Source organism: Cyprinodon tularosa, unplaced genomic scaffold, assembly GCF_016077235.1.
Source record: "Cyprinodon tularosa strain WSP-4 unplaced genomic scaffold, ASM1607723v1 ctg11, whole genome shotgun sequence".
NCBI lineage: Eukaryota > Metazoa > Chordata > Actinopteri > Cyprinodontiformes > Cyprinodontidae > Cyprinodon > Cyprinodon tularosa.
The window spans coordinates 2,353,533-2,366,927 of NW_024037893.1; the positions used below are offsets into that span (position 1 = coordinate 2,353,533).

At 37.5% G+C, this 13,395-nt stretch overlaps 1 protein-coding gene across 10 annotated transcripts in view; it reads left to right on the forward strand.

Moving 5' to 3' along the window:
• The window catches only part of slc2a9l2 (solute carrier family 2 member 9, like 2), a 177,462-nt gene extending 164,602 nt beyond the window's left edge, over positions 1–12,860 (forward strand). For all 10 annotated transcript variants that reach the window (XM_038295565.1, XM_038295606.1, XM_038295545.1 and 7 more), the window contains exon 13: positions 12,316–12,860. In XM_038295565.1, coding sequence (XP_038151493.1) covers positions 12,316–12,558 — 243 coding nt within the window. In that variant the 3' untranslated portion in view covers positions 12,559–12,860. The remainder of the gene's footprint in view (positions 1–12,315) is intronic.
• Positions 12,861–13,395: the final 535 nt, after the last annotated feature.

Sequence of the window (13,395 nt, forward strand, 5' to 3'; positions counted from 1 at the left end):
TTGGAGGTTGTCTTAACCTTGAACCATTTTGCAGAGCCCCCTTCAGTTCTGCTGACACAGCTACTTCATTGTATATGACTATACACGACCCTGCCCCTTCATATGAAACGTTTCATGACATTAGTGCTACATTCCCACTGCAGGTCTTGATGCTCAATTAGGACTTTTTTCAGATCCCATATTTTAGCATGGCTGTTCACATGACCGTTTAATTTTGCGGTCTTGAAGTGACCCGCATATGCAGAAGATCGACAATAAGATGTGGCAGACAGCCTTTTAAAGAGCGCAACCCTGGAATTCATTGTCTGTGGATGGATTTAAAGCTGTTGAGCAGTGAAAGTACAGTAGCTGGATGATGCTGCAGACAATATAGAAAGGAGAGTGAGAAGAGTGCTAAAATATGAATTATTCCTTTCTGTTAAGCAGTGGCAGTGATACTATCTCCCAGTAGAAATGCTTAGCTGCAGCGTCGTAGTCAACTGTCCTCTTACGGAATGACCCATTAAGTTTCTTTTGGATCGTATCTGCCCAAATGCTTAACTACTTTCAAACTTGGGTTGTCCCTCCACTGTACACCTCTGTTTAAACTGTCCTCCATGTTTGTTCTGTTGTTATCGTTTTTGTTCCCGCACTCAGTACAGAGTGACATAATTGTTATACTGATTCTAATACTGTATGGGTCACTTGGCTGTTCGGACAGCAGTCACATTCCAAAAGATCTGATCTGTATCAGATTTAAAACCACATACAAATGTGGCTCCGATCGCATTTGAAATAGTCAGATTCCATATGACTTGGTTTCTTCACACAGTCATGAAGAATCTGACCTAAGTCACTTTATGCAAAAGAATCAAATTTGGGCAACATTTGCGACATTTGTCATACTACAAAAAAATTTTTTTGCACTGACATCTAATTAGATGTTTACATACTACAAATGTTACAAAAATTGCTGGAATCCATATATCAGTCTATCAAAGGCTTCCTGAAAAATATTTTAAAAAAGCTCAGAGCTCAACTCCACAGAAAATTGCATTTTGCATCGTTCCATTTTCTTCAAGGTCTGGTCTGTGCAAGGAAACCACGGAATTAAGATTAACTTTGTCTTTCCATTCCTATTTTACCATTGTATACAGGCATACTTGAGAAGCCTTAATTAAGAACAAACTGGGACAAAAGAAAAAAATCCTTTTAATGCACAAACTTTACAAATAAAGCTGATTCTTCTTTCTGATGAAGAGCATGGTCCTGCTAGGTTTAAACCAAAAGCATATTGTTGAATACAAATGTGTGTTCTTTCTGCAGTTTGCTAAATGAGGTTTGGTGAGTATATATTTCTTTATTTATTTTTATTGAATGTAACTAATGAACTTTAAATTTGCTCATAAACAATTAAACCTATATCTTCCAGAAAAAAAAAACAAAAAAAAAAAACAGTTCTAATGAATCTTTCAAGTCCATCTGCCATTCAATGCTAATAATAGCCTTGAGAAAGGTTAAATACAACTCCTAGTTAATTTTAATATTTGGAGTTTTCTATAAATGCATAAAAAGACCTGTAAGAACAAAGTCATAGGTAAAGAGAGGGACCCAGAACATTAGGTGGACCAAAGTGACTAAGGTGGACGGACACGTGTGAGAGAAGAGAAGAGACAGGGGGCTATTTTTAGGCTGCCCATGTTGCTGTTATTGCTGTATTTGTTTTTCAGTATGATTCGTGCAGGACCTGCTTACTCCGAGGTACATAGCAGGCCTCTAGATCACAGAGGTGACTCACAGGTTCCTGATTTGCACCTGAAACCAGCTCTGACCCCTGTTCAGGCAACACACTGTTGCATTGTTAAATCCTTATATCAGCATGACAGAGCGCCACAGGGGTGTTGCTTATGCTTCATTTAGGGGAGAACAGAAAACTGAAATAAGGGATTAAATAAAACTTCTGTCAAGTATGTAATTAAACTAATATACATAAAAGTGACACAATGTTTATCTTTTTATTTGTTCTTAGATAAAGTTTTTAACCTTGGTTCTTTATCATGTTTTTTTTCTTATTGTAGAGAAATCTGTTTAGATTTCTACTTGCTTTTTGTGACTGTCTTCAAAAACTATTGAAATCAACAATGTTTTGTTCCCCAGCATGCTGTTTAGGCTGGTCCTCAAAGTGAGATGAAGGACACTCCTGTCCATATCTTTGAGTCTCTGGCATTAACAGTTTGAAGCTCATTTACTTTTGTGCTGCTTCAAAGATTTTTTATTTTTTACCCTTTTTTTCCTTTTCAACGTATTCAGCATATTCCCCATTTCACAGGTTAGAAACAACAAATGAAAAGGTCGTTTTGTTTGTTTTTTCTATCAAGTTTTATGTAGCACTTCAGGATATTTGGCCTTTCAGGCCTTTAATTTTTTTTTTAGGGCTTTCCAAAATGTCATTTCCCTGTATGGATAGGTAATTACTTTCCCACACCATGATTACCCCCACACTAATAAAAATAAGAATCAGTCTTTCAACATTGAGTTTGCTAAAACCAACCCAGTGTTGCACCCAGGAACTAACATCCAGAAGACATGCCCTTTTTCAGTAATTTACTATATTTATTAACAAAATGTTGCTGGTTTAGAATACAAGCATGAAAGATTTATTACTATTTTTTTCTTCTCCTCTCCTTCATCGTATTCTTTTTACAACACTCTCTTCCTTTTATGAAGTCTGTAAGCATTTGAACTACCTTTTAAACTTTGAGTTTTTTTATTTAAATTGAAAAGCAGACAATGAAATAGTCCAAACATAAAACATGGTTCAGTGTGCCACACCCTGATCTTTAGAAATGCAAGACCAGATCAAAATGAGTCAGAAATCATTTCAATGTAAAGTTACTATCTGTTTCTAATGATCTCAGTGAGAGCCTTTATCCTTCAACATATACCAGAATTACATCAGGACTGCACCAATGACTCATCTAGGAGGCCACAAAAGCACACAAAAAGCCACAATTAGGTTAATAAACTGTTCCCCCTCTGGGAGAGTTTAAAATCAAGGACCACAGACAAAAAAAAGCTTCTGTGAATGAAAACGAGAAATGATCCTAAAAATATTTTTTTATATTTTTTTGGGAAAAAACATTAAACTTAATAGCAGGTACATGCCACATTGCATTGAACATGAAGATGACAACATTTTGGAAAAAAGACCACCTGTAGGTATACAGGGAAACATGGCGGCGTTGTGGTAGTGTGATGAAACAATGCTGCTTTGCTTCTTGAGGACCTTGTTAACTTGCTCTAACTGATGGAGACAATAGATTTGCTCTCACAAAGGGAATCCTTAAGAGCTTGCAAACAGTGTGTGCCATTAAGCTCAATAGCACATTGCTTTTAAACATTAAGACAATAATACAAAGCAAAACAAATGTCAAAAACATGTACGGGTATAAAAAATACTATGTTTTTAGGGTGGCCTACTGAAAGTCCTGACCTAAATGTTGAAATTATATAATGAGACGTCAAACTAACATTTTAAATTTGATCTCAAGTATTAGCTTAATTTGTGTGAAATAAAACTTTTTTTCTAGGTTAATTTACACCACTTGGTGCATATTGTGCTACAGGTTGAACCTCTCAAAAACTCACCAACTGTATGTAAAGTGAGAGTCTGATCTGTTGCTAAATGAGTCAAGTGACTTAGCACACTACTTTACAAGAGCCTGAGTTCCCCTAAAACACATGAGCTATCCCTAAAATGTCAGGCAACATCTTACCCCTTACCTGTTCAGACATCTTTCTGGTGTTTGGTTACTGTAGTTCCCAGCGCCCAGCCCAGGGAAGTTTTGAGGCCATATTTTGCTCCGTATCTAACAGCTGGCTTATTTGTAAATAAAAACCTCTTTAGAATCAGGTGAAGAAAGTGACCATAAACTCAGTTGTAAGCTAAATATACCCCACAAAGTTAACCAATAATCTGTCATCAAATTACAAATACATTTTCAGTTCTTACATGGTTTTTATCTTCTCGCAATCCAAAACACTTTCTATGCATAATTGTGCTCATTTTGTCCATCACACTCTATAGATACATATCCAGTTGTATTGCCCATAAAATAAAATTGTGTGTCGTAATCATCCTCTAAATCTCCTTTTTGACAATGAAAAAGTGAAAATATCAGCCAAAAAGAGCATCTTTTGTAGGTCTTAAGAATTATGTCTGTAGATTGCCTACGTTGAGTGGATATGTTCATTGATCAATTTGCTCCAAAAATCAGTATGCTGAATATGTCGGATATGTCTTTCATATAAGAAACACCATCCCCAAGGGCGTCCATCAATATAGTCTTTTCGCAGCTGGAACTCCACAACTGAAATCAAACTCTGACTGAAATATTTTGTAATCCGATAAGATAAGCTTTGCAATTAAGTATTGCAAATCAGAAATGTAATATATTAATCATTAGTATTGTTCGATCATCATATGATCACCCCCCAGTTCATTCCGAGCAGGGAGGTTTCTCAGATAGCGTAGAAAAAGAAGGAAACATGTTTAAGTATTAACAGAATTTATTCGAGTATGGGTTAAAAAATCTTTGATATCAACACAAATTGTAGAGGAAGATCTCACTTTCCATCTAAGGCCTAACAGCAAAATGGCAAAGAGCTTCTACATGCTTTTTGGTTTATCCAAAAAGTCAGCCAGTGTGTGCCTCCTCCAAAGCACCAGTCAGTATCCAGGCCTTTGCACACAGCACCAGATCATTACCATATAAGGTGAAGCTAGAGCCTCTCTTAAAGTCTTCATACATACGCACTAAATCTGTAAATGCGCCATATAGTGAAGCTTAAAAGTATAATGTTCTTGCCTGAAATTATCTTAAAGCGTACTTTTGTAGAACAACGCGAACAGAAAAAGTTTTTTAAACTTAATACTCTTTGGGCCGGATTTATCAAGATCCAATTTTGCGTGCAGTAATTTGCGCTCGCAAACTGGAATTTTGCGCGAGGGGCTGAACCATGGTTTGCGGTTGATTTAACAAGAGCGATTGCGTAACTGGTGGCAGGTGCAAAACTGTTGGAGACGCCCTATTTAAATTATGGTTTTGCGCGTTTTGTGGTGTGTGGCAAAGTAGTTTGTAGTTTGTGCAAACTAGTGCATTAAGAAATTTTTATCTTACAGTGACACCCCCACCCCCCCAAAAAAAAAAAAAAAAAAAAAATATATATATATATACACCCACCGGCCACTTAATTAGGTACACCTGTCCAACTGCTCGTTAACACTTAATTTCTAAGCAGCCAATCACATGGCGGCAACTCAGTGCATTTAGGCATGTAGACATGGTCAAAACAATCTCCTGCAGTTCAAACCGAGCATCAGTATGGGGAAGAAAGGTGATTTGAGTGACTTTGAACGTGGCATGATTGTTGGTGCCAGAAGGGCTGGTCTGAGTATTTCAGAAACTGCTGATCTACTGGGATTTTCACGCTCAACCATCTCTAGGGTTTACAGAGAATGGTCCGAAAAAGAAAAAACATCCAGTGAGCGGCAGTTCTGTGGGCGGAAATGCCTTGTTGATGCCAGAGGACAGAGGAGAATGGCCAGACTGGTTCGAGCTGATAGAAGGGCAACAGTGACTCAAATAACCACCCGTTACAACCAAGGTGGGCAGAAGAGCATCTCTGAATGCACAGTATGTCGAACTTTGAGGCAGATGGGCTACAGCAGCAGAAGACCACACCGGGTGCCACTCCTTTCAGCTAAGAACAGGAAACTGAGGCTACAATTTGCACAAGCTCATCAAAATTGGACAATAGAAGATTGGAAAAACGTTGCCTGGTCTGATGAGTCCCGATTTCTGCTGCGACATTCTGATGGTAGGGTCAGAATTTGGCGTCTACAACATGAAAGCATGGATCCATCCTGCCTTGTATCAACGGTTCAGGCTGGTGGTGGTGGTTTCATGGTGTGGGGAATATTTTCTTGGCACTCTTTGGGCCCCTTGGTACCAATGGAGCATCGTTGCAACGCCACAGCCTACCTGAGTATTGTTGCTGACCATGTCCATCCCTTTATGACCACAATGTACCCAACTTCTGATGGCTACTTTCAGCAGGATAATGCGCCATGTCATAAAGCTGGAATCATCTCAGACTGGTTTCTTGAACATGACAATGAGTTCACTGTACTCAAATGGCCTCCACAGTCACCAGATCTCAATCCAATAGAGCATCTTTGGGATGTGGTGGAACGGGAGATTCGCATCATGGATGTGCAGCTGACAAATCTGTGGCAACTGTGTGATGCCATCATGTCAATATGGACCAAACTCCCTGAGGAATGCTTCCAGCACCTTGTTGAATCTATGCCACGAAGAATTAAGGCAGTTCTGAAGGCAAAAGGGGGTCCAACCCGTTACTAGCAGGGGGTACCTAATAAAGTGGTCGGTGAGTGTATATATATATATATATATATATATATATATATATATATATATATATATATATATATATATAAACTTTGGCAACCTTTATTCCCTAAGGTGATATGTGGCTGAATTTCTACTTCACTGCAGTAAACAAAAAACAAAACAAAAAAAATAGGTGTTTTATATTGGCCTGTAGAAAAATGCACATACCAAATGGCTCACAAGAAGTGACTGTGGATAAGATGATGCATCCCCGCAGCATTGGCATGTTGCTCCACAGGCGCAAGGAGGAGGTCGGGGTTCTCCGTTAGGGCGTCAGGGCGACATGGCATTTAGAACGTCGGACAGCACTTCTGAAAAACGAGATTGGGAGATCCCAGATGCAAAAAAGTGCAATGTTGCAAGGAGTTTTGTGATAGCTGGTATTGCGTGGGTCCTCCTTGTGGCTGGCTCCAAATCCATTCGGAGTTCCCCCAACAGCTCCAAAATGGCAATGCTGGATAAACGACATGTTTTGATGATCGTTTCCTCGTTCATTCCATAAATATTCACACGGAGTGAAAAAATGCGTTCTCTGCGTCTCCTTGCTTCATTTCGATGTCTCCTTCTTGCGACAATAACCGCTGCCATGTGTGCGCAATTACGCATACAGACCATTTGCACCTTCTTTTGAAACGTGTTAAATATAGAGTCAGATACCGTTAGCAAAATTGCTTTCAGGTTTAATAAATCACTTTGCGAGTGCTAAATTAATATATTTACATGTTCTCCTCCCACAAGACGCACTTTTGCGTGTAAACGCCCCATATTGCATATTCATTGCAGAAAAAGTACAAAATGGATAAGAGGCGCTATTTAGCATGTTTTAAAGACCAAATCCTTTTAGCACGCTGTTGATAGATCAGTTTGTACATTTTTTAGCGTGCGCAGTGAAATAGCTCACGTTTTTATACACGCAAACCTTTGATAGATCCGGCCCTTTAAGCGCTGACACAGAGAATTAAATGGATAACCCTTATGAGCCTTTGTTTTGTCTTGAATAGGGGAGTCCAATGAAGATGCCCTTTAGGATGGAGCTCTTGCTTAGGGACTCAGAGAGGCAGTCTGGACCAAGTGCTTTCAGCCTTCTGTAAATGTAAATGCCCTACTCTAATCACTGGGCCATGACTTCTCCTTTGCATAACAATCTGAAGGTCACATGACATGAAGAGATTCAGGTACTTATTCAGAGAGGAAGCATATTTTAAAAAAGTTGATCAACTGATTAGCTGGAATTGGTAGCAGAGCTAGGACTCTCTGGACTGAATGGTAAGAAAGGTTGGTTCAGACTACAATTAGTCAAAATTAATACTTTAATGACTTCCCTTCATATTTGATCACACAAAAACTATGATGACATTTGCAGCAATCCTAGCCTTTTGGGCTATCCTGCAAGATTTGTCTGCCTGTGAAAAGTAAAGATTAACACAGCTACGATTTTAATCTAAAAAGTTTGCCTTTTTATTTTAGTTTTGTCATGTTTTCAGTGTAAAATAGCTAACTGATAATAATCCAATAAAAATGGTAAATGTTCATGCTTGGATGTTGGTAATTTAATCCTTTTTATATTCCTGCAATCTACTTATCTGAGACAATGTTCAGGAGCATGGAAGAAAATATATTTCAGAGACGCTCACTCACACCAGACAGTCACTCACTCACACTCACCCACCCATCCTCACAGACACACACGGCTATGTTCTGTCTTCCACTGCAGCACAAAGCTCCCATCCACTAACGATGACTCACTGCTGTCCCAGAAACTTGTGATTGTAAATTTCTAAGCATGGACACATTGTAGACAAGGTCATTTTTAAATGTCATCATTAGATAGATGTCTGTAAAGAATATTGAATCTATGTCATGTTCGGTGTTCATCTGTTTTAATATAGTATTTTGCAGAATTATTCTCCACCTTCCTTTTATTTTTTTTATTTTATAATTTTTTTCCATGTCCTTAATTTCCTGTATTTATTTGTCTGACATGATGAGGCCTTAACACCTGGGCACATATTCACAGTCCTTCTCCTTACATACACCTCCCTCAGCCACTCTTTCATCATCTCCTCAATGAGGAGATGAGGAGTTCTGCATAAAGCACATACCTGTTCTTTTATACACAATCCACCCCCACACTTCCCCCTTTAACGTTCTCATGGTGGTCTCAACAACGTCCGCAGTAACAACACACATTGGGCGCACCGCACTATAAGGCGTGCCGCACATTTTGAGGGAAAAAAAACACGTTTATATGCACCTTATAGTCACGAAAATACGGTATTTTAAAGTACCATAGACCTTAGAGTGCTTTTAAAGGAGTCGTCACCCAGAAATCAGAGTAGTTAAAATGTGAGTTAAAGGTAAAACCTGTTGGAAAATTCAGAGTTTGAGATTGCATTGTATTTCTTTTGTACAAGAGCTCTTTCATCAAACCAGAAGTGCCCAAAAAAACACATTCATCATAAAGCGTGACTTTAGTCCTTCCTCTGTATTGATGTGCTAACATAAGCCTGCCTTGCTATTGCCATCTATGCCACCTAAAGGGGTGAATGAAGGACTCACAGCTGCTGGTTGTGAACTAATTTTTACTAGTGTAGGAGACCAAGAAATTAGGCAAAACAAACCATGGCAAAATACTTTTGTTGCTAATGCTGCATCCACATGAACATCTGTACACACCATTCTTGTGCATATCCTTGTGAGGAAAAAAAGGGAAATGAAAAGGAGTTCAAATTATAGCTTTTAAAAAAAAATTTCAGCTGGAAATGATTGGAAATAAACTGTTGAGAAGAGATGTATAAGTACAATACAAGGTTATGTCTCCTTTAAAGTTAGAAGAAATTAGTGTAGAGATGAGGTATTAGTGAGCATAAGAGTGTCAAACAAAGAAGATGGTGAAAAACTGGAAATAGAGAAAATGTTTTGGCTGGTCCGACACCAAAATAGCAGAATAAATGAACATATAAGAATATTTGATGCTTATAAAAATTATTAATATTCAAATAAGACAAGCTTTATAATCCTTCCTAATTTGAGTAATTAGTTTTTGCAGCCAAATAGGTCAAAGGTGCGCGTCCAAACATATACATTTATCAAGGATAGATAATTAACAGAAAAATGAAATAATATTCATGATTTTTTTTTAAATATATACATTTAAAACAATATAGTTGAGATGATTTTCATATTCATATACACTGTAAAATGCTCTCAGTAATAAATAATTTTAAAGTATTAAAACAAATGTAGAAAAATATGTAGATAAAGACACACTCTAGATAAGACCAAGGACAATAACACACATTCAATGTGTATACAGCAAGTTATAAAGGAGGTAAGAAAGTATTTTCTTTATTGTGCATGATGATGTCAGTATCTATAGCCTTAGGTCACTTTTGTGATGCCATCGCCTCATTGGCTTTTGGTTGTGGCAATTTGTACTTCTCACTTTCAAGACTGGAGTGTAAAAACAAAAAAAATGATATTGATCTGCTGAGTAATCTGCTTCCATTTCCTCTCTTTTTCACTTTGTATCAAAAGCATTTACCTTTAAAATAGCTCTATTCTTCTCACAGAGTTATTCCATTCCATTCTCCTCTGCTCAGTATAGTTTAGACAGTAGCAGGTAAATAGAGAGATGACAGCACTTTGATACTAAAGATACACAAAGTAGTACAGTAGTTTCTTGCATAGAAATACTGGGTTTGGTTGGTTGGTTACTGTTGAATTAACAGAAAAAGTCAGCTGGGTAGATCTGGAGATCAACAACTATCGAAAGTATGCACTATTTTACATTGAAGTGTTACAATAAAATCCTAATAAAGTGTAAAAATTGTTGTAGAAATCTGGTCATACCGGGTTTTAGCAGCAGCATCTGGAACCCTGGAAACTTTTTGTATACTGCTTTTAAGGGGGATGAGGCTCCTTAACATATGACGTCAGCGTTGATAACAGATCGAACAAACATTATACATATGCCTCTATGTATAAGCTTAGCACCAGTTGGATGATTATATCTTCATTAAATATGTTGTGTATGCCCCAATTGAAGCCAGCTGTCTCATCGAATAGGGAAAAAAAATTATGTGAAACAATGGGCTATTCATCTCAATCTCCTGGGCTTTCCTATCATGATGGACAGCACTGAAACAAGTCTTCTGTTTGTACAATCAATCATCCTTGAAGAGCTTTCTAACTTAGAATAACATCACAGGAAATGGCCTTGCAAAGATACTTTTTTCATGCTTATCAAAAGATCAAATTTAACAGGAATGTTATAGACTCAAAATCAGTGAGTAGATTTTAATGGCTCTGTGGACATTAAATCTATATTATCAAGTTGATTGCACTTTTTCAGGGGTGTCACTGTATGAGTGAAGGGATTACTGCTAAATGAAACACTGTTGAGAGGCAGTCAAGTTCCTCTGTGTCATCAAAAATCCCTGAGGCTGATTTTTTTCCATCTCATCCCTAAAAATATAAATAAAACTAAAATAATCACACAATTTCAAACGCATACTAGCCACATACACACACAAAACCTCTCTCTGTATCTAAATCAATTTCAATCTCTAATCCCTGTTATTGGCTAACACTTTGGACAAGGTTACCCATAGTACTTTGGTTATTAAAAACAACATATCTATGGATAAAAAAAAAAGATATAAGAATTGTTCTTTTATTTGTTTTCTTTTGTTTAATCTTTAATACTCATATGAAACACTACAAACATTATTTGGATTGATGATGCCTTGCTTGAGACATTTCAAAAATATAAATAGGAAAGAAAAAAAAGACAGATCATTTGATTATCTTTTTTAACATTAAGCTTTTTGTGTATTTCACCCATCAATACATTGTCTTCCACTGCTCCAAGCTACATTTTCTAGCTCATTTTATGTATCCCAAGGCATTCCAAGGTCAGAGGGATATGCAGTGCATCAAGCAAGTTCTGGGTCTACCCCAGGGTTTCCTTTAAGTCGGATGTAAATTGAAAACATTGTGTCAAGAAGAGATCCTGACCAGCGGCCTGAACCACATAAAACGACCCCTTTGAATGCAGAAGAGCTATTTCCATCTCCCCTCTGGGATAACGGAGGATCTCAAGGGGGTCCTCCTACCCTGCAGATCAAGCTAATTTTAGCAATTTATGACTAAGATCCCAGCCATTCACACTTTGATGAAAAACCACTCCATAACAAAGGTTACGGTCTGAAAACACCAGTGCCACAATCACATTGATGGTACCCTGACGTTCCCTAACCAGACACTCTTTTCTCCTACGCTGACATTCTGCCCATCACGACAGAAAAAGAAGATCGACTTGGAATACATTTAGTTTTGTACACACAACCCCTCCTTGAGTTATACTTGGATTGGAAAGCTTCCACACTCCCCATACACTAAAATGTTCCCCTTGAAAAAAAACTTCTAAGGACAAGTTCAGAAGCCTTCGCAAGATCCACTAATGTTGACCAACTCCACGCACACACATATTTAGTACCTCTACCTTTACACAGCCCAAGTAGAAGCCTCAGCTCCTTATCTGGTCTTTTTGCATTTCTTAACGAGTAAAGATCAAACTTGAAATAAACCTAAATGTGATTGTGTTTTTGTGTCACATACAGTATGGACAGAAAATTATATATATATTTTTTTCACCTATCCATCAAGTTGGAACAAGCCTAAAAAGCCTAAAATGGAAAGTTCTGTGCTGTAGATCTGGGTGGATAGTAAGCGAAACGGTTATACAGAGCATTAAATTCAAAACCTACACCACATAAAAACCAAAATAGATCATAGGCAAATAAGTCTAAATTACTCTTCTACTGCATGTTTTCATCTGAGCTTTTCTCTGTTTCTGCAGGAAAAATTGCAGTCCTTTGCCTTCCTGGTCTTTGTGGTTGTCTGCACCTCAGGGTCCATTTACTTGTGTTCTGTACTTCCTGAAACCAAAAACAAAACCTTCATGGACATCAGCCAGAGCTTTGCTAAAATCAACAAAATGCCAGCGCCTTCGCCTGCCCAGGAGATGGAAATGGTCCTGTCCATTAAGCCACAGAAGAACGGGAAAGCACAAGACATCACAAAGATGGAGAGCTCCTTCTAAGTTGCACTTATTGTGGTAAAGGCATGATCAAAATGTTAAAGTAAAATGTTTTTACATATTTATGCAGAAAAAAAGTCAAGGACAAGGAATCGCATGATGATATCACTTAGTTAGACATCAATGTATGCTTTCTATATGTTGTTTAGGGCTGGAACATTAAAGAATACCACAATATTACGCACTTAGTGGATTGTTTGTATTTACTGAAGTGTAGATTTATTAAGTCATCCAAAGTGGATTAAGGTGGATCTTGCTATCAAAAGCAACATGTTTCTAATTGATTACAGGGGAAGTAAAAACAGTTAATAGGTTTTTTTTGCCGGTTTTTGTATTTGTTGATCCATTTAAAAGATGCATCTTTTCTCAATGTACCTACGGTTTGGGTTTCTATTATTGATTAGTTTAACTGATCAATTATTTGCCCGGCACCACACTGAAACAGTTCCTTTCTCCAAAATTTCAATGAGGATATATAACCAACACATACAATGTTTGCTGTTGTTGTCCTTCAGTAAGGGTCACTTGTTTGACACCTGTTTGTCCACAAGATGAATGAAGTATCTCCCCTTTCAAATATTGATTCAGCAACACAGAATTAGTCGAATGTTTGTCATGATCATTGAAGCTTTATTATTACCCTTTATTTATTTATTTATTTATTTTTTTACATACCACATGTAGAAGTATCATTTGAATTAAAAACAACGACTGACTTGGTTACATCAGCATACAAAAATACTAACCAAAGAAAGTAAGTGTCATTCGTGTGGAGGTTGGAGCTCAGTCAGACTTCATACAAGAGCTTGGAAGCCACATAAGTTAGGAGGAGTTAATTAA